This window comes from Oreochromis aureus, linkage group 3 (genome assembly GCF_013358895.1).
Source record: "Oreochromis aureus strain Israel breed Guangdong linkage group 3, ZZ_aureus, whole genome shotgun sequence".
Lineage (NCBI taxonomy): Eukaryota > Metazoa > Chordata > Actinopteri > Cichliformes > Cichlidae > Oreochromis > Oreochromis aureus.
This window is the reverse complement of record NC_052944.1, coordinates 99,649,962-99,672,465: the sequence shown is the minus strand read 5'-3', so window position 1 is coordinate 99,672,465 and position 22,504 is coordinate 99,649,962. Positions and strand designations below refer to the sequence as shown.

The 22,504-nt window shown below is 43.0% G+C and overlaps 1 protein-coding gene across 1 annotated transcript; it reads left to right on the top strand.

Annotated features, from left to right (window-relative positions):
- Positions 1 to 2,799: 2,799 nt before the first annotated feature.
- On the top strand, positions 2,800 to 20,819 carry LOC120434823 (protein NLRC3-like). Its single transcript, XM_039603239.1, has 5 exons — positions 2,800 to 2,817; positions 3,092 to 4,377; positions 13,384 to 13,557; positions 19,455 to 19,508; positions 20,753 to 20,819. The coding sequence occupies exons 1-5, from the start codon at positions 2,800 to 2,802 to the stop codon at positions 20,817 to 20,819; spliced, it is 1,599 nt and encodes a 532-aa protein (XP_039459173.1).
- The last annotated feature ends 1,685 nt before the right edge of the window (positions 20,820 to 22,504 follow it).

Below are 22,504 nucleotides of genomic sequence, written 5' to 3'. Positions count from 1 at the left end.
TATAATAGTTTGACCTTTTAAGTTGAATAGGAGGCAAATCAACAATACAGCTCTTCTTCCAATTAATGGCTAATTAATGTTGTACTGAACACAGTCCAAAAGATTCAATGAACCACATCAGTGTCTACTGTCTGTCTGCTGTTTACTATCACAGCCAAGTGGCTAACAAATGTAAACAGACGTTTTCCTACTAATGAATGTTGTCCTGTTTCAGGATACATAACAGCTGCCATTATCCAATCACACATCTGCTTACATTTCTTATTTTCTCTGTTTTCTAAACTGAGCACCTGATGACCTTTGACCTTTTCTTGTCCATCTTACATTGGTGTTATTTTGTATTCCAGTGTCAACATCCATTCCCCAACCCGAGAATCACCACAACACAACCTAACAGACCCATACTTTAGTGCACAGATTCAGTTTGTTTAGGGCAGGGGTGTTGAACTCCAGGCCTCGAGGGCCGGTGTCCTGCAGGTATTAGCCTACGTTCACACTGCAGGTCTTAATGCTCAATTCCGATTTTTTGATCAAATCCGATTTTTTTGTCTGCTTGTTCACACTACAAATAAAATGTGACAGCAAACGCTCTCTAGTGTGAACGCTCAAAGCGGCCCGCATGCGCAAAAGAAGATGTCACACACAACGCGCTCTGTTTAGACCCAGAGCAAACAATATTGTTTGACTGATTGCCCTTAAAATAAAGACTTCGGACTTTACGTTTCCCAATTTTTGCTTTAAGTTGTTTTGTTATTTATATAATAATGTAGATAACCTAATAATGATCCTTATTGCTGTTTTAGAGGAGCTAAACTACGACAGCCACAGATATCATGTGTGAACATCATGTGATCCTAAAGTGTCTGAGTGACCATAAAAGAGCTTTAATTCATACTGAGGTCGGAGTTTGTAGTGAGCTGACTGTATCACAATCAGAGCTGTTCCCAATGTTCTGTCCATTTATTGCTTTTGTGTTGTTGTCAGCAAGTGAGATCAGGTTTCAGTGATCCCGGATGTGGATCATGTGACCTGGTTTCTAGTTTACATGACAAGTCAGTGGTCAGCCCAGGATGTCCTCTGTCTAGCACATCAGGAGTTAGTAGGGTAGCTCGAATAACTCAAAAGATGTAGACCGAAAACAAATGTACTTTACAGAGGACAAAAATAAATAGGCTGGTTCTCACGAGGATATTGTGTATATGAAGTAAGTCTCAGGAGAAAGCAAGACAGACACAAAGCAAACAAGACGTTGTTCCAAATAACGTCAAAGAAAAGTAAGAAAATGTTTTAGAGGCATCAAACTAAGTGAACCTGACCTGAACAATCAGCAGCTACAGAAATGTTTAGAGTTGCTGCACAAAGTCATCATAGCAGATTCTGTTAGTAATGTTTCCCATATTTCTTTGATCTTATAGATGGATCGTACTGCAATGAATGATCACCTGAAACAGGTTTTCTTTTTCTTCCTGGATACGACTCATTGAAAAACTATATTTTGTGCTGAAAGTCATGAAAAAACCATTTGGACAAACATGGAAACAATGTGTCATGTTGTACTGTGAGAATAAGTTTCCTAAAATAACATTTAGAAGTCTGTAGTTCTAATCTAAGAGTTGTAGTTTGATCAGCAGAGATCAGAGCTGTGAACGTGATTGTAGTGAAGCTTCACTCCTGAGCCTGAACTTAGGAGATACTCTGAAATGTTTAGTCTCCATGTAGATGTCCTGGAGCCTTCATCTCACAGCTGCTGCACACAAAGAAAAGTTTGATTATTTACACACTTGAGCCAGTGTGGACATAGAGGCTGGTCACCAGGTGAACCCAGAGACGCTACAGAAGGTGATCTGTTAGTGTTCCCTTTGATTGTTTCCTTTCCTTAGTCTTTCCTACCTCTCCTCCTTCCTTGTAATTGTTGTGTGATGTGACATTAGGACCAGTGTGCAGTGTGGATTCCCCTCAGACTGAGTGGGAGAGGATTCGCCCACTGCATGATCCCCTGACTCTTACTGAGTCAGCGGTGGGTTGATTGTAATAACTTCTCCTGTGCCAGCCCCTCTCAACAGTTTCTGACCATGTCTCTGTTGCAGACATGCTAACAATGCTAATGCTAAAGGCTGCATAACTAATGTTCAGTTGTGTAGTTCAATAATAACGGAGCAGCAAAGACAAACATGTGGACTGGTGTGTGTTTGATCCTGCAGCTGGAGCAGCTGTCAGAAACCACATCTGTAATGTGGCACCGAGTACAGTCTGACTGACAGCTGGGACACTTTTTACATTCATTCATGTTTTAGCTGCTTAGAGTTGATGCTGGAGGGAAACCTGCTCACTTTGGATATGTTTGTGGTTCTGCAGACAGTGCATCTGCTCATATGGGGACCAGTCTGCTTCATCAGGAGACTCCTCCTGTCCCCAGTGTGGAGAAAGTTCCAGAACCAGAGCTGGACTGCAGACAGCCAGTCAGAGCAGCTGTGTACAAAGTAAGACTGAACATCTGTCTGCTGATGGACTCATTTCTGAAAACTGGACTTCTTGTTGTGTTGTTCAGACATTGAAGAGTTTTCTTTCTGTTTCTCTTTCTTTCAGCAGATGTTGGTCTGCAGGAGGTTTTAGATGAACATAAGATCAGTCTGAGGAGGAGATGTGAACGTGTGACTGAAGGAACTGATGAAACAGGAAGTAGAACCCTCCTCAACACGATCTACACTGAGCTCTACATCACAGAGGGACAGAGTGAAGAGGTTCATACCCAACATGAGGTGAGGCAGCTGGAGACAGCTTCCAAGATTGACGCCCTCCATGACGCTCCAATCAGGTGCCAGGACATCTTTAAAGCCTTACCTGACCAACAGAGACCCATCAGAGTGGTTCTGACCAACGGCGTGGCTGGTGTTGGAAAAACCTTCTCAGTGCAGAAGTTCACTCTGGACTGGGCAGAGGGCTTGGAGAACCAACATGTCAGTGTGGTGGTTCTGCTTTCATTCAGGAGCTGAACCTGATCAGAGATGAGCAGTACAGTCTTCTGGAGCTGCTCCATGTTTTCCATCCAACATTACAGAAGGTCATAGCAGAGAAGCTGGCTGTCTCTCAGCTTTTGTTCATCTTTGACGGCCTGGATGAAAGCAGACTTTCATTGGATTTCACCAACAGGAAGCTGCTGTCTGATGTCACACAGAAGTCATCAGTCAGCCAGCTGCTGACAAACCTCATCCAGGGGAATCTGCTTCCCTCGGCTCTCGTCTGGATAACTTCCCGACCTGCAGCAGCCAATCAGATCCCTCCTACATGTGTTGACAGGCTAACAGAAGTACGAGGCTTCACTGACGCCCAGAAGGAGGAGTACTTCAGGAGGAGATTCAGTGATGAAGAGCTGTCCAGCGAAATCATCTCCCACATGAAGACATCCAGGAGCCTCCACATCATGTGCAGTATCCCAGTCTTCTGCTGGATCACTGCTACAGTTCTGGAGCACATGTTGACTACAGAGCAGAGAGGAGAGCTGCCCAAGACCCTGACTGACATGTACTCACACTTCCTGCTGGTTCAGACAAAGAGGAAGAAGAACAAGTACCATGAGGGACATGAGACGAGTCCACAGGAGCTGACGGAGGCTGACAGGGAAGTTCTTCTGAAGCTGGGTAGGCTGGCGTTTGAACATCTGGAGAAAGGAAACATCATGTTCTACCAAGAAGACCTGGAGCAGTGTGGTCTGGATGTGACAGAGGCCTCAGTGTACTCAGGAGTTTGTACAGAGATCTTCAAAAGAGAGTGTGTGATCTTCCAGAAACCAGTCTACTGCTTTGTTCATCTGAGCATTCAGGAGTTTCTGGCTGCAGTCTACATGTTCCACTGTTTCACCAACAGGAAGGAAGAGGTGCTGAAGAAGTTCCTAGGACAAACTTTTTGGGAATCATCTCTGGACGACTTCCTGAACAGACCCATGAAGAAATCCCTCCAGAGTAAAAATGGCCACCTGGACCTGTTTGTTCGCTTCCTTCATGGCCTCTGTCTGGAGTCCAACCAGAGACTCTTAGGAGGTCTGCTGGGTCAGACAGAGAACGGTCCAGAAACCATCCAGAGAGTCATCAACAACCTGAAGAAGATGAACAGTGATGACATCTCTCCTGACAGAAGCATCAACATCTTCCACTGTCTGATGGAGATGAACGACCTCTCAGTACATCAAGAGATCCAAGAGTTCCTGAAGTCAGAGAACAGATCAGAGAGGAGACTCTCTGAGATCAACTGCTCAGCTCTGGCCTTCATGCTGCAGATGTCAGAGGAGGTTCTGGATGAGTTGGACCTGAGGAAGTACAACACATCAGAGTGGGGACGACAGAGATTGATTCCAGCTGTGAGGAACTGCAGAAAGGCTCGGTGAGTCCAGATGTGATCATTAACATCATTAATTAGTGTAGATTAGTAGTTTAGTTCTTCAGATATACACAGTACTAAACGACTCTCATTGGTTTGAGTTTCTCAGATAAAATGATATTTTGTGTTGATCAGTAAATGTGTGTGTGCACTTCGCATGATCCTGCATTGGTAGTCGTACGCTGTGTGTTGTAGACTCACATCTACATGTAGTACGTGTGTTGTGTCATTAGGGGGCAGTATTTTAAATCTACTGCTGCTGTTGTTGGTCAATCAGACGCTCCTGTTAGAGAGAAGACAGAAATAAGAATGTATGAAGAGCTTCTTTGTAGTGAAGTGAACTCTGATGTTGAAAACAGAGACAAATATCCACAGCAGTCACCGTCTGAGCTTCTCCTCTGACTACAGACAGAACTACAGACACAGAGTTTAGTGGCATAAACATAGTGAATGAGGATGAAGGTACTGAGGAAGACTCTGGTTTAGTGTGATTAAAGTGTGATGTACTGATGTCTCTGAGTGACAGTGCTGTGGTTCAAAGTAAGGGGTCAGAGGTGAACCAGCTGTGCTCTCTTACTGCCAACAGTGGGACAAACTGAGTGAGAAGACACTGCTGACATCTGGACTGAACATGTGTCAAATATGTGAGCTAACGCTGATGTCACAGCAGCACATGGATTCACTCTCATTCCTGCTGCTGCACCTAATGATGAATGTCTAACTTCATGTCCTCATTAATCACAGAGCTGATTGTTCAATGTTTAGTTGTTGCTGCTGAAATGTCGTCCCTGTTTTCTGCTGATGGAATTCACTGCTGTGTTTCTGGCTGCTGTTTACATCGAGCTAACTTCCTGGCAGCCAAACGTCATGATGTAATGGTAAATGGACTTGTTCTTATATAGCGCTTTTCTACTCTTCTGAGGACTCAAAGTGCTTTACACAACTTGTGCATTCACCCATTCACACCCATTACACAAGCACACTTTTCTAAGTGTCTGTGAAGGTTCTCAGTCATCCATACTTCAGACCCAGCAACACACTCAGACAGAAACTGGTTCACCCGAAAGACAAAACTCCAAAACACAGACTGAACAACGTGGTGTATGCTGTACAGTGCAGCGAGGAATGCCCAGACCTCTACATTGGCGAGACCAAACAGCCACTTCACAAGCGCATGGCACAACATAGAAGAGCCACCTCCACAGGACAAGACTCAGCAGTCCATCTGCATCTAAAGGTCAAAGGTCACTCTTTCGAGGATGCCAATGTTCACATTTTGGACAGAGAGGACAGATGGTTTGAAAGAGGAGTGAAAGAGGCCGTCTATGTCCACTGTGAGCGACCATCTTTGAACAGAGGCGGTGGTTTACGACACCAACTGTCTGCCATCTATAATCCAGTTTTGAGTTCCCTCCCCAGACGCCTTTACGCCCACTCACATCCTGGGCCATCTGACCTCAGGAATTCACATGACAAGGTGGGGCCAGGTTTCACAATGGGCTCACCCGAAACCCTGGCTGATTGGGTCCCACACCCGCTTTCACACCTTGGCGCATGTGATTAGAGGATCACCAGGGGGTCCTTTGTCCCTCCTTGGGGGGATACTCCCACTGGGTTTAAATCTGGGACTCTCGGCCATTTGACCTTAGAACTGAAGAAGCTTCTCGGATGAGAGGTGAAACGTCTTCAAGCAACTTAAAGAAGTCCAGACGCTTTTCTTTGCAAACTCCTTTGACCACACTTTTCTGAGTAACATTCACAGTATCTTTGGCATGCCAAGGATAATGGCTGTGTCCCAATCCAGAGACCGCACGGTTCATAGTACGCGCAGTTCACGGACTACATATGGCTAGGGATGGGTACCGGTATCCGGTGCCATAATGGCACCGGTTCTGACATAAACGGTAGTAACCAGACTGAAAAGCAGCGCACATTTCGGTGCTTTATTTTGGTGCTTTTTTTTCCTGAGATGTGATACACTTCAGATTCTAGCCAATCATTTTACGTTTCCGAGGATAGTAGGCGGGCCCAGGTACGTACGTTCTTTTAGAGCAGAGCTACAGATTAAAAATGCTCAAGGCGAAGCGATCAAAAGTCTGGCTGTGCTTCACAGCAAAAGATGCAAACTCAGCAGCCTGCAACAAGTGCTTTAAGCTGATACTGTGATACTGTGCAAAGGAGGTAACTCCTCGAATCTGATGAAACACCTGGCGACGCATAGCGGGTTTTTTTTTTTTTAAAGCCGAGAAATGCACCGTACCTACTGCGGGTGTGGTGCCTGTTATCGGACCCGGAGTTAGCAACATCCCCCAAGAACCCGTTGAGGGGAGTCCTGGCCCCTAGCCCTGCCAGTGAAGCAGAAATGATGACGGATGATGATGGCAGAAGCAGCCGTTCTTCTCTGCGTGAGTAGCTTCATGTTGTTCATGTGTAATTTACGTTGAGTAGGCTAACCACTTTCTTTTTTTTTTTGCCTGTCCCGTTTGGCTCTTTTGCCATCAGAATTATTGTCTAGAGGCGAAGAAAGATGCCCAACGGATTTACTTTACCAAATGGACCATCCCAGCCTTGCCGTAATGGTCCATTTGATTCACCTTTTATTGTTTATTTTATTTTCACATGCTGAATACAGGACAGACTTGACTGGGGGAAAGAAAGGGGAGAAAGAAAGAGGGAAAGAAAAAAACCTGAGAAGAGGGACGGGGAAAAAGGGCAAAAACCAAAAACCAACAGAGTAAGCAGACAAAAAATACATATATCGATCACCTGGATCACCTGTTGAGAAAGAAAAAAGAAAACAAGCAGAAGAAAACGAGAGCAATACAATAAACAACATCACAATGATATATGTGAATGTAACAGTAAAAACTAAATATTAAACATTATTGTGCAGCACGTAAGATCGACAGCGCACAGTGTGCTTTGAGGTAAGAGCCAAAAAGGGTGTAGTTTGTGTGTGTGATCACCCGTGTGTACACCTGTGAGCATGAACGCGCTTGTTTTTAAAAGGTTCCTTCATGTAATGATCTGTTAGAGGGTGTGGGGGGCCACTGCCCCGTCCTCCAGGGCATGACGCAGGTATGGAGGAGATCAAAACTCCAGACATCCAGAGGCCCCCAGAACACAAGAGACCAAGGAAGACCAACAGAGGGCAGCAGCATGCCACTATCCCAGAAAGAGCTGAGGAGAGTCCCAGATGAGGGGTCACTCAGCAGCCGCGGAGCAGAAGCCAGGGGGGGTTGCAGTGACGTGCCCGTGAGCTCCGCCGGCAGCCAGCTGTGCCAGAGTGACCGAGCCCCAGGCCGAGAGGCCGAGGGCACCCCACCTCCAAAGTGGCCCAAGCGAGCCCCAGGCTCCAGGCCCCGATAAGCAGCCACCAAGGAGTGAGCTGGTGTGTACCTGGACGCCCATCCCCGGACACAAAGAATCACCAACACACCGATGTCTGAGGGCGTCTGCCACTGGCAGGGGAAATGGTGGGGGGGAGATAGGCCTCCATACCTTGGAGGGCCTGAGATGTCCCCAGAGAGGTGGCGTCTGATACCCAACCTGACATATGGACACAGACATACAGGCACACACAGATACAAACATCCATTCCCACCCTCATGCTCTCATATGCAATTACTCAACACTCACCCAACGTGGAGACAGACATAGAGAGACACTGTACACACAATCACACTCCCCAAGCGTACTCTAAGCCCCGGGTCTAGGTACCCCTGCCCCTGGAGGGGGAACTGCACCCAGACCCAGGTGATGTTACCCTTTTCCCTGCGGTGGGGAGAAGCAGACCGCCCCGACTCCGCAGCAGCAGGGAGGCCCCACATTCCAGACCCCAGTCGGACGGCCAACTCCTCCTCCTGGCCCCCGCTCCAGCAGGTCGCAGAGAACGGTTAAAATATTGAGGGAAAGTACAAAAATAACAATTGGTCCAGGAGAGTCGGTCAAACAATGATTTTAATGAACACACGCGTGGGGAGATGAACACTGCACCATCGGCATCAATCTCCGCCCGATAATACACAAGCAGTTGTTTTATAACATCAGGGTATTGTTTATGACGCCCCCTCATGCGTCAAACAGATACAATACATGCATAAGTTCCAAAAACAACAAATGTTCTCTTGACGACTTTTGACACATTTAAAAGGACATCTTCTTCCCGAGGCCAGGTCCTTCCTGGTAATCTTCTAACTCTGCTTATCCCCTAAAACAAACTGTCTCTTTTGCAAAGATAATCTTACAGTTACAAGGTTTTGCAAACTATTATTTGAATATTTAAACTTTTACGTAAACATGAGTCTATCTACTGTTTGTGTGTGCGAGTGTGTCACGACCTCAGCATCCACTCAGCCTCACTCTGCCCGTTGACGCTTCTGCCCTTTTGCCAGACAGAAGCTCTCTGTGATATGTGTAGTAATCTTAACTAAGAACATATATAATCTATTGAATAAATGCTTCACCAAAATGCCACTACTCAAAGCTTAATAAAAAGGATATAAATGAATATAAGAAATACTAATGGATAACCTGATATATGTGTTTTGTAAGCGTGCTCTTTCCATAGCTCAAAGACTGAGCTTCAACTCTTCATGAAATGCAATATGTGTATACAATAATTATAGCTGCACCTGTAATACAAGTTTTAACATAAGGCCAACCGCTTCAATAAATGCTTTGATGAAATGATAATTAATGCAATGGTAATGATGATGATTATGAATAGTAGCAGCAAAATATATATCTAAACTCCGCAATAGCTAACATTAACAGTGCAGTGAATGCTGCTTGTGCCGTGATATTCAGGACTGCAAACCGAGCAGCATCACTGACTTTCAGCTTGTTGTGTTTGTGGATATATTACTGACTTTAATTATCCATAAAATCATCACATTCTCTGTAAGATTAAGGTCGACTGTTGAACGGCGTATATTTTACAGTAAAGGCTTTAAAACCAAGTTGACGCTGAAAGTACAAACATCGCTAACGTCACATAGCTTTGCCGACATGTGGCCAACAGTCATGTTTTAATGTTCTTCATTACTAAACATTCGCACATAAATAAGTGACATAATATTTAGTACTTACTTTTGAAAGTTTACGCTTCGGCCGCTGTTTTTTTCCGAACAAAACATCCACACCCTCCGCCGCGCTATGAATTGTGGGATATATGGGACCACGAAGTCTACACCGGACCACACTTCAAATTTGGGGAATGATCGGCACATTTGTTGACCGCATTTGGAGTACACTTCGAATTGGGACACCCTTTGTCGCGTCGCTGTGACGTAATCGGTCTCCAAATGCGCACTACAAAGCGTGCGGTCGCTGGATACCAAACACAATGACGCTGCCTGTGTCCAAATTCAGGGGTAGCATGCTTCGAAGGACCCGACCTACCTGGTCCATACAGGGCAGATCCTTCGAAGGCCGGGTAGGCAGGAAGTGAGCAGCTGTGAAATTGGACAGTCTTCTTGCCTTCGTTCAAGTCCGCCCTTACTTCCGCGTTTTTCTGGTCGCTAGCGCCACAGCGCGACAACTTCAAAATGGACCCAGAAATGTCACTCTCTTTTCTTTGTACATTTTTAATTCTGGAGGAGCCAGAAAAACTTTATCATTGTCGCCGGCATGTTTTGTACCTTAGGCTCATGAGAGACAATCATGTCCAGGTAAATTAATTTTTAATTTAATTTTTTTTAATCTACACGCATTTAGGAATTACTTAGCTAGTTTTATGGATAAATTCACTGACTGAATTATTGCTGTTCATTTGTACACATTTACTGTTATATCTAAAATATCTAAACTAAATGTCTTTGAAACTTATAGAAGAACATTTTATATTTCGGTTTATTTTCTATTTTTCATTTGATCCTGTAACTTCCAGGGTTACAGGCAGGGTCCAGGGTTGTTTTTCAGTTCACAACAAAGCTCAGTTACACAGATGAAGTGTATTAAATTTAAGTCTTTTTACAGTGGATCTCTTAAAATAAATTAAATCATACCTTTCTACTAAAACTGTTTATGTTGGTCTCCACCTTTTCCTTAACCAGACCCAACAGGATTCACCTGAGTGTCCCAGTCCTGGACCGTGTTTGTAACCAGGAGGATCCCAGGCCTGATTATTATTAGTGTATTATTATTGTTTTATTGTTATTGTTATTCACTTTATTACTATCAAATAAATATCCATTTAAATCTGTTCAAAGTTAGCGTTATGGTCATACATGTTACAAATACCGGTAAATAAAATGAGTTCAGTGACAATTACTGTTTGTTTTAATCAATTTATTTATAACATAAAACTTTTAAACAAACACAACACATATAACAATGTAACAAATATATCCATACATCGATACAATACATTTCTTAATGAATAACTCATTTTGGAACTAATCATTGAAGTATTGAAAACAGTCTGTCCGTCCTCTCCGTGCTCTCCTCTCCTCAGCCTCTCTTTGCTGCCTCATGTCCTCTCTGATGAGGTCTAGCAGCTCATCATCCCTGTCTCTTTTCCTCTTTCTCCCTGTTATGGGTGGCTGACTCTCTTCCTCATCACTGTTGTTTTGGTCACCCACTGCTGCGCTTGGACCTGGAGTCTCTTCAGGGAGAGAGAAAATTAGTACAGGAGGCCTAATGGAAGGAATTATCTTCTTGATAACACACATACATACTTTGTATTTTTTCTTTAAGTTATCCCACTTCTTTCTGGCCAGGTGATTTTACCCATCTTCTCCAGAATTGTCCTGATCACACGCAAAAAATAAGATGAGAGAAAACCATGGCAATTATGTTAATCCCTAAATCCAAAAGTTTTCACAGCAGAACACTAGAGGAATACCGTCTGGACATCACAGGTTCTGTACATCATGAGGGTTAATAACACCGTACTCACATGAATATGATGTGTAAATTGATTTATTCTTGTACTTCCATGCTACAGTGGCGAAATTCTTCACGACAGTGAAGAGGTGATCATTTTCTCCTCTCAGTTTAGTAAATTGTGCCTTTTGGGCTTTGTTCCTTAAAACATATCAGAAAAAGGTTCATTTGAAAAAAAAAATCTAAATTCGCTATATGTAACTCCCGCTTCGCCCGCAACTGTTATGATAAAAATTCTCCTGTCTGACCCGCAATGAATCCTGGGATATGGTGGGCCACGAAGGATACTGTCAATAGAAAATTGTCAGTATAATCTTTTAATAATATAAGTTTGCATATGATAGAATACTGCATGATGACCTCTTTATAACTCAGACTGTTTTCGTTCACTGTGACCCGTTATCATGCAGGGAAGGACCAGTACTTGCTAGATAAGAGCTCAATAAGCAGTTTCACTTTGTACCAGGTAGAGGAGCCTCTCCTGGCACACGCACACACACACACACATATCCACACATGCTCACGCATCCACATTCCACTGAACAAACGTATTCACTGTTGTATTACTCTTCTTGTGTATAAATAAAGACCAGGGCAGTGGCAGAGCGCGAGTTCCGGAGCCCTCACTCCAAGTGAGAGTGCTCTGTGGCTGCCCTTGCATGCAAGTAAAACTGTGTGTTTCTCCTCTCTGATTCTCAGCTGAAGAAGTGTCTTAGAGTACATCTCTTTACAGATACACCCATCCTTCAAATCTGGGGAAAAGGAGGACGCATTTGTCGCCACATTTGTGTCTTTAGAAACCCTTGTTGTATTTGAAGTATGTGGTGGTAAGGCAGAGGTCTAACAGTCTGCAAATTTGATTTTGGGTGAGGCTGGTTCTGTCTTCCAAGGAGCTGTCTTCTTATAGACGTTTTCTGACTCCACTGCCTCTGTTGCAGGTATGCAAGAGAGATTATGTCAAAGGACACTATGGTTTCGTCTGGGTTAAATGTAAGTTTCTGGATGTTGTTGGTGAAGTCGGTGGAGTTTTTTATGTGATGCAGGGTGTTTCCCACAAGGGGCGCTAGAATGGTGGCGAGGTGTTTAGAAATGTTGTAGGTGGCTGAGTTTATGCTGCTAACAATGGGTCTGAATGGGACTCTTTGTGGATCTTGTGGAAGTCTGTAAATACAGGGTATAGCATCCCCTGGGTATAGATATGTCTATCAGTTAATGATTTTGTCCATTTTAGATTCTTGAAGGCAACTGATAACTTTCTTTTTGTAGCTGCTTTTGGGGGTTTGTTTTAATGCTTCATAGGTATTGCTGTCACTGAGGAGTGTTGTAATTATTGTGTGATAATCCATTGTGTTTAGAACAACAGTGCAGTTCCCCTTGTCAGCTGCTGATATGGTGATGTTGTGGTCTTTACTCAGGGAAGCGACGACCTTCTGTTCTTGTATTGTAAGGTTAGACGGAGGGACTTTAGCACTGGAGACGGTTGCTGAAACATTCATCCTGATTTGCTCTGCTTCCGTTTGTGATAATTTATTAATCTTTATGGCAGTTTCCGTCGCTGTGATGAGGTCCACTATGGGCAGCTGTTGAGGAGAAATGGCAAAATTGAGTCCTTTGGCTAACACTTTCTTTTCAGGTTCCGTGAGATTCTTTTCTCAAAGGTTTTTCACCCATTTTTTCTGACTGTCTTCAGGTGTGAAGTCCTGTTCTTCTCTCTGTTGTGTAGGTGTTGGCTGGGAAGTATTAGTTTTCGATAGCAAAGTATGGAATTTCCCGAGTTGTCTTTCTTTTCCTTGAGAGTGTTGGGCCCACTGAGTCTTGTCCACAAACTTGAAAACCTCTTCTAGAATAGGGGACGGTAGAAGTGTTTTCAGTTCCTGCAGGGTCTGACTAATCTTGTTCCGGAGGGCATCTGTAGTGAAATGGACCTGTCTTATCCAATCACTCAGAAGTTGATTTTGTGCTCTCTCTAGAATCAACTGTGCTCTGTGTCCCCTGCCTGTGAAAGCGCAAACTCTTGGGAACAAGATTAGTCTGCATCTTAGGTTGGAACAGAGATGGTTCCTGTTACCTGCTAGTGTCATTATTTTATAATAACACATCTTATATTTTCTATAATCACAGACTGACTCAGTGTGGACTCTTAACGACTCACTGTGAAGTTGTGACCTCAGCTCTGAAGTCCAACCCCTCCCATCTGACAGAGTTGGACATGAGTAGAAACAAGCTGCCGGATTCAGAAGTGAAGTTTCTGTGTGCTGGACTGGAGAGTCCAAACTGTCGACTGGAGACTCTGAGGTGAGTTCACTGACTGCAGCTGTTGTTGTTTTTCTATATTTCAGATCTTTGATGTTTGAAACTTTCTTTAGTTCATAAATGTTCAGGATGTGTCTCAAGACAAATGTGAAGAAGTTTGAGTGCTTTTAGAAATGTTGTGTCTTTCCAAACGACTGAACAACAGTTTTTCCTTTTGGCTCCAAACAGAAGTGACAGACTTGAGCAGGGTTCATTTATATGGAGGACCACAAGAGCCACGCGCATCGAAATAAAAAATTCTGTGCTTAATTTTAATAAACTGATTTTTAAATTCTTTTCAAGTCTTCATTTCAAAAAACATTTTCGAATTGCACTTTAATAAACTGCATTTCAAAAACCTTTTTCGAATTGCACTTTAATAAACTGCATTTCAAAATCCTTTTTCGAATTCCACTTTAATAAAAACATTTTCAAATTGCACTTTAATAAACTGCATTTCAAAAACCTTTTTCGAATTGCACTTTAATAAACTGCATTTCAAAATCCTTTTTCGAATTCCACTTTAATAAAAACATTTTCAAATTGCACTTTAATAAACTGCATTTCAAAAAACATTTTCGAATTGCACTTTAATAAACTGCATTTCAAAATCCATTTCCTTTTCCTGTTCGCTCAGGGATTAACATGTGGATTAGTAGTTGGATTAGCAGTTGGATTAACAACTTCATTTTAAAAATCCTGCTGCTATTCAAATTAGCCACACCGTGGGATGTAAGGAGCTCTCTGATTGGTTGGTCAGACACAGGCTGTCTGCCAGCCTGGATTTTTCTAGCTCATAGCTTCGCCCTGCTACGAAGCGTGTGTGCTTGTACAAAGGCCGTTCAGCCTCGGGATTTACACTGGGCTCGACACGGATATGTGAAGAATGAAGGGACCCTGCAGCGAAACGGAGAGCCAACCTCTGACTGAGTGCCCGTTTACTCAGTCTGACCACCTGTTGAAGGTAACGTGCTAACATGGCTAACGCTAGCATCACCGCACGTAGCCCCGTGCAGGTGAAGTACAGGTGCTGGTTTTCCAGTGTGTGCATCTGATGGCCCCAAGCTGACTCAGAGCCGTAACACCATCCATGGCTGCAGTATGGAACAGATGTGGGTGTGTCCTCATCTCCCAGAGGAGTCCAAATCGTCATCAAACAGCCCTACAGACACAAAAACGTGAAAATATAAACAACCAGACTATCAGCAGTGATTTAAGTACTTTAAGACCTCTGTGAAAATCATTTACAGTATATATCACAGAATTTAAGGGCTTTATGATCACAGAACATACAGAGAAAAGTACTAAACTGAATCAATTTCAGCTTTTGTTTTTCATGATGTATATTGTATTAATAATTAAACTTCATTATCTGTATCTTTACCACACATTTGCCACACAGGTGTAGATACTATAGGTTCAGTGAATGCTTACATTGCACTGATTAGAATATACTGGACATTCAAAGCTAAGATTCAGCGCACTGTGTTAGAGGCTGGGATTTGATGAATTCATCATTTAAACAACCTTTGATCATCATTTATGTCCAGTTGAGAATGAGTCTGTGCACTCACATATTAAATGAACTGAAATCAGTAGTGTGATCTCCAGTCTTGATATAAGGAATGAGAGAACTGACAGCTGTTATTTTAATCAGCCTGTCTCAGTTGTTTTAACTCTAAGTACCATAGAGTAATGTGGTAACATCTGGACTGACGAGTTTACTGTCAGCATTGTAATCGCTAGTTTAAAGGCTGAAGGTTGCAGCCATTGCTCTAACACTGTATAAATGTAACAGGGCTCAGTGCTGGTTCTAACAGTCTGAGCTGCTTCCAGCTTTATTTGTGAAGAGCACAGCAGCTTACAAAACACGTAGCGAGCTCGTACAGCTGCGACGTAAAACTTTCATAAGCTAAAATGACCTTAAAATAACGGGGCTACGTGCGGTGATGCTAGCGTTAGCCATGTTAGCACGTTACCTTCAACAGGTGGTCAGACTGAGTAAACGGGCACTCAGTCAGAGGTTGGCTCTCCGTTTCGCTGCAGGGTCCCTTCATTCTTCACATATCCGTGTCGAGCCCAGTGTAAATCCCGAGGCTGAACGGCCTTTGTACAAGCACACACGCTTCGTAGCAGGGCGAAGCTATGAGCTAGAAAAATCCAGGCTGGCAGACAGCCTGTGTCTGACCAACCAATCAGAGAGCTCCTTACATCCCACGGTGTGGCTAATTTGAATAGCAGCAGGATTTTTAAAATGAAGTTGTTAATCCAACTGCTAATCCACATGTTAATCCCTGAGCGAACAGGAAAGGGAAATGGATTTTAAAATGCAGTTTATTAAAGTGCAATTCGAAAAAGGTTTTTGAAATGCAGTTTATTAAAGTGGAATTCGAAAATGTTTTTTGAAATGCAGTTTATTAAAGTGGAATCGAAAATGTTTTTGAAATGCAGTTTATTAAAGTGCAACGAAAATGTTTTTATTAAAGTGGAATTCGAAAAAGGTTTTTGAAATGCAGTTTATTAAAGTGCAATTCGAAAATGTTTTTTGAAATGCAGTTTATTAAAGTGGAATTCGAAAATGTTTTTTGAAATGCAGTTTATTAAAGTGCAATTTGAAAATGTTTTTATTAAAGTGGAATTCGAAAAAGGATTTTGAAATGCAGTTTATTAAAGTGCAATTCGAAAAAGGTTTTTGAAATGCAGTTTATTAAAGTGCAATTCGAAAATGTTTTTTGAAATGAAGACTTGAAAAGAATTTAAAAATCAGTTTATTAAAATTAAGCACAGAATTTTTTATTTCGATGCGCGTGGCTCTTGTGGTCCTCCATACATTTAAAGGCTGACAGAAGTGGAGAGGTGACGGGGAGATGTTTGACAGGACAGTTTTTCAGCCGCCACATGTTCATGTTGTGCTCCATCAGTCAGTGAAGATGAAGTCAGTGCTGATGAGGCTGTAGAGTGTGTGAGGGATGTGAATGAGGCTGTTGAAGATCTGATGACAGCAGATAAAAACAGGCTGCAGAGACTTTGAGCTTCTGTGAAACACAGAGAGAGAAAAGAAATACATGAATGTCAAAGCTAATAAAGGTGAAGTTAGGAGCTGTGATGATGTTCATGGTATCAGAAGCTGATATGGCTGCTACAGAGACGACCCACACAGCTGCTGTGGTGAGGTGTGTGTTAAAGCAGAGGAACACAGAGCAGCCTAACACAGGCCCAAACATGACAACAAAGCAGGATTCAGGCTCTGTGAGAGGATTTCAAACAGAAGCTGGAGAAGAGAAAGGACTCTGTTGGACTGACTACAGAAAGAAGGCAGCTGAGACCAGTCCCAGTGTTTCCATGGAGCCCAGTCTAACATTCATTTATACACTAACGTGGGGAATGAATGGGATAGTTTCAAATCCATAGTTTCAAATGGAGTTTAATACAGTTCATGAGGAAATGAAAAATGTTCAAAACAGCAGTTGAGAACAAATCTGCTTCACAAAGTTGGATCCAATTCCAACATTTTGTGATGCACTTGAATGCAGCATGAGCAGTTCACTGCCTAACCCCACAGAGACTATCAGTCTGGACTTTTCTTTATTTCTATTGGCTGTCAGTGAGATTTCAGAGCAACCAGAGACTGTGGGTCTATGTATGAAGTATAATTCATGTGCAGTTGTTGAAGTTGTAGAATGAGAAATGGCAGTTTGAGGTATTTCCTGCTTTCATTGTCCTGCTTGTGCTGATGAAAATGTTTATTGACATGTGAATTCATTCTTCAACACTCGATTCTGCCTGAACAACGTGAAAATGTTTCTTATTTTTGTGCAACACAATTCAACGCACTGAACCATCGACTTGTTCCATTATCCAACAATGAAAACAGGAAACAGAGACAGCTGGCCTTCAAAGTAAAAGCTGCTCCTTTTGAAACGTGTTGGCGGTAAATGGAAGAAGAGCTGAAGGACATAAATGATCTGCGTGCCTAAATATTAAACCCAGCTGATATATTTGTGTGAGTGTTGCACAGCTGATAGCCGATGGCTGCTCCTCCTGGAGTCTCACACACTCTTTCTGCCTGTGTCTGACACCTGTTGCATTATGGGTAACAGGGATTCCAGGCCAGCCAGATTTTGACAATAAAGCTAAAGATGGCCTTTAGTGAATGTGGGACATGATGCTGACATGACTGCAGACTGGAGCCTGAACCATGATCTGCCAGTTCCATGTAATCCCATCATTTTAATGTCATTATGTTCTGGATCAGATGTGGAAACATCACTGCCTATTTTATTGTTCACACTAAATCCATGATGGCTCCATGTGGCCACGGCTGGATGTTCAGCTTACAGAGCCCTGGGCACAAATGTGTGATGGACCCTCGCCAGCTGGATTTGAATGCTCTGCTTCTTTTCCTTCTTCAATAATTAGACATACAGGGCACACAGTGTGTGTACACTGAGGCCTCACTGGACTATGGAGAGGAAGCATCACAGTCCAGCTTCACTGAAGCTGTAAAGTCTCTCATATGAAATGAGAAATGAAGCAGCCAGAGCTTTTTTATGAGTGGAAATCCACTGTGACTGTGAGCTGCTGCTACAGCCTCCAGATTAGCCAGCAGCTCATCCTGCTCAACATTTTCTCACCAACTTTAATGGAAGTGGGATGTTTTCAGCTGGAGTGATGGTCAGGGTGGCCTCCCTCTCCTCTTCTTCTCCTCTTCCTCTTTCATTTGTAAAGCCACTTCTGCTGCTTTCATTCATTTGGAAGTCCTGTAGCTGAGTTTGGGAGAGACTAACAGCCTCAGCAGCAGAGGGGAGAAAGGCTGTAACACAACCACTTACTCTGTTCTACCTGTCACATCATTTAACAGAAAACATATATATGCTCATGTTTTTACTATGTTTGGCTTGAAGACCTAAAATGTAAGAAAATCAAATGGTGCTCTTTATTATTGTGTTGGTTTAGTTTCCTGTCTCTTGGATGGAGCCCAGCTGTGCGTGGCCCCTGGGCCTGTGGTCAGAGTGTGTGTTGGATAATCCGTACCAGGATGAGGCCAAACTGAAATGGGATTAAATGTCTGTCACATATTTGAGCCTAATTTAGAACATCATCCATAAATACTGAGTAATAACTGGACTCTCATACAGTGAGACTAAAATGCCTTTAAACATCAGGTTATCCTGCTGATCAAAGTCCAACACTGAGTTTGTAAAAACATGTTTGTCAATCATTTTGTTTGGTTTATGAGGAAAATGATTCAATAACTTGCTGCTAATACACAACATTTCATCATATTTCCTCATAACCCTCTTTTGTCTGACCATTTGAATCACATTTGAATTTCCAATAAAGGATCCACAGAGTTTGGTGACAATAATGACAGTAGATGTTTGTGTGAAAGTGCTTGAAGCAAACTGGTGTGTGATGTCCTTTCAGTGTTGCACTTTGTAGACGCTCCCTGAGCACTGGTCTCACAGCCAGCTGCACATAGAGACCAGTGTTGTTAGTCCAGGTCAGAAGATGACTTGTTGGAATGAAAATGAGCTTGTAGTTTGTCTGCTTTAATCATGTGACTGGAAAAAGGTGTTGGACTTCAGATATGTCCATTTCTTTCACACTTCACCTTTAAAATTGAAGCCATGTGGTTCCTGGAAGGGAAAACACAACTTTTTCAAGTCTTTTTCATGTTTTTATGATAGATGTATGACATTAGATGTGGAAAATTCAGAGTTTTTTCTCTTGTTGTGTTTGTTTGAAGCTGCTTCCTGTTGGCTTCAGCTGTTTGGAGTTTCCATTTTCTAAACTTCTACATTCTGAACCTTCTTCAGCTCTGAACAGATGATAAAACACTGAATGATTTCAAGCTCACACTTTGTCTAATAAACGTACATCTTTAATTCTTTATACAGATTGTGGACCTGTGGTTTGTCAGAGATCAGCTGTGATTATCTGGCAGCAGCGCTGAAGTTCAACCCCTCCCATCTGAGAGAGCTGGACCTGAGTTTCAACAACAAGCTGCAGGATTCAGGAGTGAAGCATCTGTGTGGTTTTCTGGAGAGTCCAGGATGTGGACTTGAAACTCTGAGGTCAGTCAGCATGTTTTAGTTGTGCTGAGATGAATATGATGTGAAAGTTGTGCTGACACTAAACTGCAGACATCAGGCTGATATTATACTGATCCACACTGAGGATCTTCATGGTACAGTCTGTTTTCTTCTTCTCTGGTTTAGTCCATTGACTGCAGCAGAACAATGTTCACATTTCAAACCTTCAAAGAAGAAGAAAAATCCTCCACTGGATAATTCACTGTGAAACTCTAAAACTCTTCATTCCACCTTAAAGTAGGTGTGACACTGAAATCCAAACCAAAATGTGCGTTTGCTTTACAGACAGCAGTCCAACACAAACATACACACATCATCCAAAACACAGTCCAACATCCAAATCTCCTCCACTGCCAGCATGAATGATGGGAAAGAGAAGGAGGAACACTCTGACATTCAGGGTTAGAATGAGTTTCATGAAGCAGACTGTGAAGATCAAAGCTGCATTAGAAGCTTACATGAATGAATGAGTGGACAGAAGTGGACACAGATCATCTGAAACACTTCAAAGGCTTTAAATCAGCACATTTCTCTTTATTCTTCATCAACTCTGTTAGTTTCTCTCAGTTTTCTGTGGAATGAAGCTAACAGCAGGCTAATAAGATGCTGACCAATAGGTTTCTATTAAAGGTTGTAATTTGTATATGAAAAAGTGCTTTGGCTCAGCAGGGATCAGCTTACAGGTAGAATACAGCTGCTGGATGGGATTAGCATGTCATAGCTATCTACCAAACTGCTAACTGGGGGATTTCAGGCTATCTATGAATCATTTTTGCTAACTGTTTATTCAGCTTAGGCTCACAGGGCTGCAGCCTGTGCCCTAGCTGTCATAGGGCAAGAGGCGTGGTCCACCTGCACAGGTGAGCAGTCCATCACAGGGCCAACAGAGAGAGACAGAGAAGCACTCTCTCACTTCCACACCTACAGCCAATTTAGAAGCACCAATGAACCTAAGCAGCATTTCATTGGACTGTGGGAGAACATCCAACCTCCACAGAAAGGCCAACAAGCTTCAACCTACAACCTTCTTGCTTTAAGGCACTAGTGTGAACCACTTTTCCCCATTTCAGCCCAAATCCTGCATTTTCCTTTTGTGACTACAGGCCAGCTACACTAACACTTTCTCATCAGACACTGCCACCTGGTGGAGGAAGTCTCAGTTCCATTTGAAGCTTCAGATTATAGTTAGTTCCTTTACAAAGAGGTGGAGGTGGTGGGGCCACAGCACCATCATCACTGAGTGCCATAGGACACTTAACCTTTGTTTCCATATGCTGGGAACTTCCTGTTGTTCCAAGGAGGACTGGAAAATGTGTGAAAATCTCCCAGTCAGTTCCTCACAGCACACTTCAATCATTTCCCTCCCACAGCATCAAGACCAGGGCTTTTTCTCTTTTTGGTCCCACCAAGAGATTTCCACACAAACACCTCATCACTGGGACTCTCAGAGCTACCAGCCCTTTGCTACAATCACAAAGCTCTTGATTGAAATCAGTGATATCAAAGCTGGAATCAAATGAGTCCAAGTCTTCTGCTGAGTTAGTATCACATTTATCTTTGGTCCTTTGGTCCCCACCATGGACTTCATTCCTTTCCAAGCCAGCCTTGAGTGTCCTTTATTCAGCTCATCCTCTGCTTTACTTTTACACCTGATTTTAGCTGCTTTATCTCTCTTTCAACAAGTTTATGTGCCTCAGTCTTTTTTTTCTCTCCCTCATAACAAGACAGCTTCTTCTGCCTGAGAACATGTTTGAGTGATTTACTAATCCAGGGCTGCTTATTGAGCAAAGTAGTTCCTGTTTTCAAAGTAATCCCCATTATTCCCAGAAAGAAATGTCAGTAGAAATGATCTAGGTGAGAACATGAGCCTTTAAAAAGTCCCAGTGGGTGCAGTCAAAGCAGTCCCTCAGTCCCAGTATAGAGTCTTTGGTTCAGACTGGAACAACTGTGTGCCCAGTTTGAGCTCTCTTCAGTGCTGTGACCTGACAGACCCAGAGGGGCCATCACATCACATGTAGAAGCTCCCCTAATGGAGCCACAACACATGTCCAATACTTAGTCTGTCTTGTTGGACCAACTGGAAGAAATGATTCAAGGACTTAGTCACAGAACAGAGATTCAAATCTCCAAAATCCAACTGGCTGCATCAGGACATATAGTCTGAAACTCTGCACAGTTTCCTGTTTGAAGCTGCTTCCTGTTGGCTTCAGCTGTTTGGAGTTTCCATTTTCTAAACTTCTACATTCTGAACCTTCTTCAGCTCTGAACAGATGATGAAACACTGAATGATTTCAAGCTCACACTTTGTCTAATAAACTTACATCTTTCATTCTTTATACAGATTGAAGCGCTGTGGTTTGTCAAAGATCAGCTGTGATTATCTGGCACCAGCGGTGAAGTCCAACCCCTCCCATCTGAGAGAGCTGGACCTGAGAGACAACAAGCTGCAGGATACAGATGTGAAGCAGCTGTGTGATCTTCAGGAGAGTCCAGACTACAGACTGGAGACTCTGAGGTCAGTAGAGTGTTGGAGTGAGTGGGTGGTGCTGTCAGCAGTATTGTAATAAACACAGTCAGTATGAAACAAAGATCCAGTGTTTCCTGTAAAGCTGCAGCTTCTCAGTGAAGCTGTGAGAGGAGAATGGTGACAGGCTTCAGGATTGGACACAAACACTTCCTGTTTCTCACCTTTATGGTCACCATAGCAACGACTTTAGTGAGAGCAGATGTTTGGATGGAATTCCTCCAGTTAACAGCTGGAACCGTCCATCTGGATTGTTGGGCTTGTTGTTGGGGTTCCTACAGAGCTCAGAGTGGACACACCAAGGTTCTTCTAATGAGTGAAAGTCCAAACT

Excerpts from the sequence above, each read along its gene's own strand:
- LOC120434823 (XM_039603239.1), top strand. Across the intron at positions 4,378-13,383 it reads AGGAACTGCAGAAAGGCTCG|ACTGACTCAGTGTGGACTCT; the intron begins GTGAGTCCAGAT and ends CTATAATCACAG. Across the intron at positions 19,509-20,752 it reads GATTATCTGGCAGCAGCGCT|GCCAGCTACACTAACACTTT; the intron begins GAAGTTCAACCC and ends TTGTGACTACAG.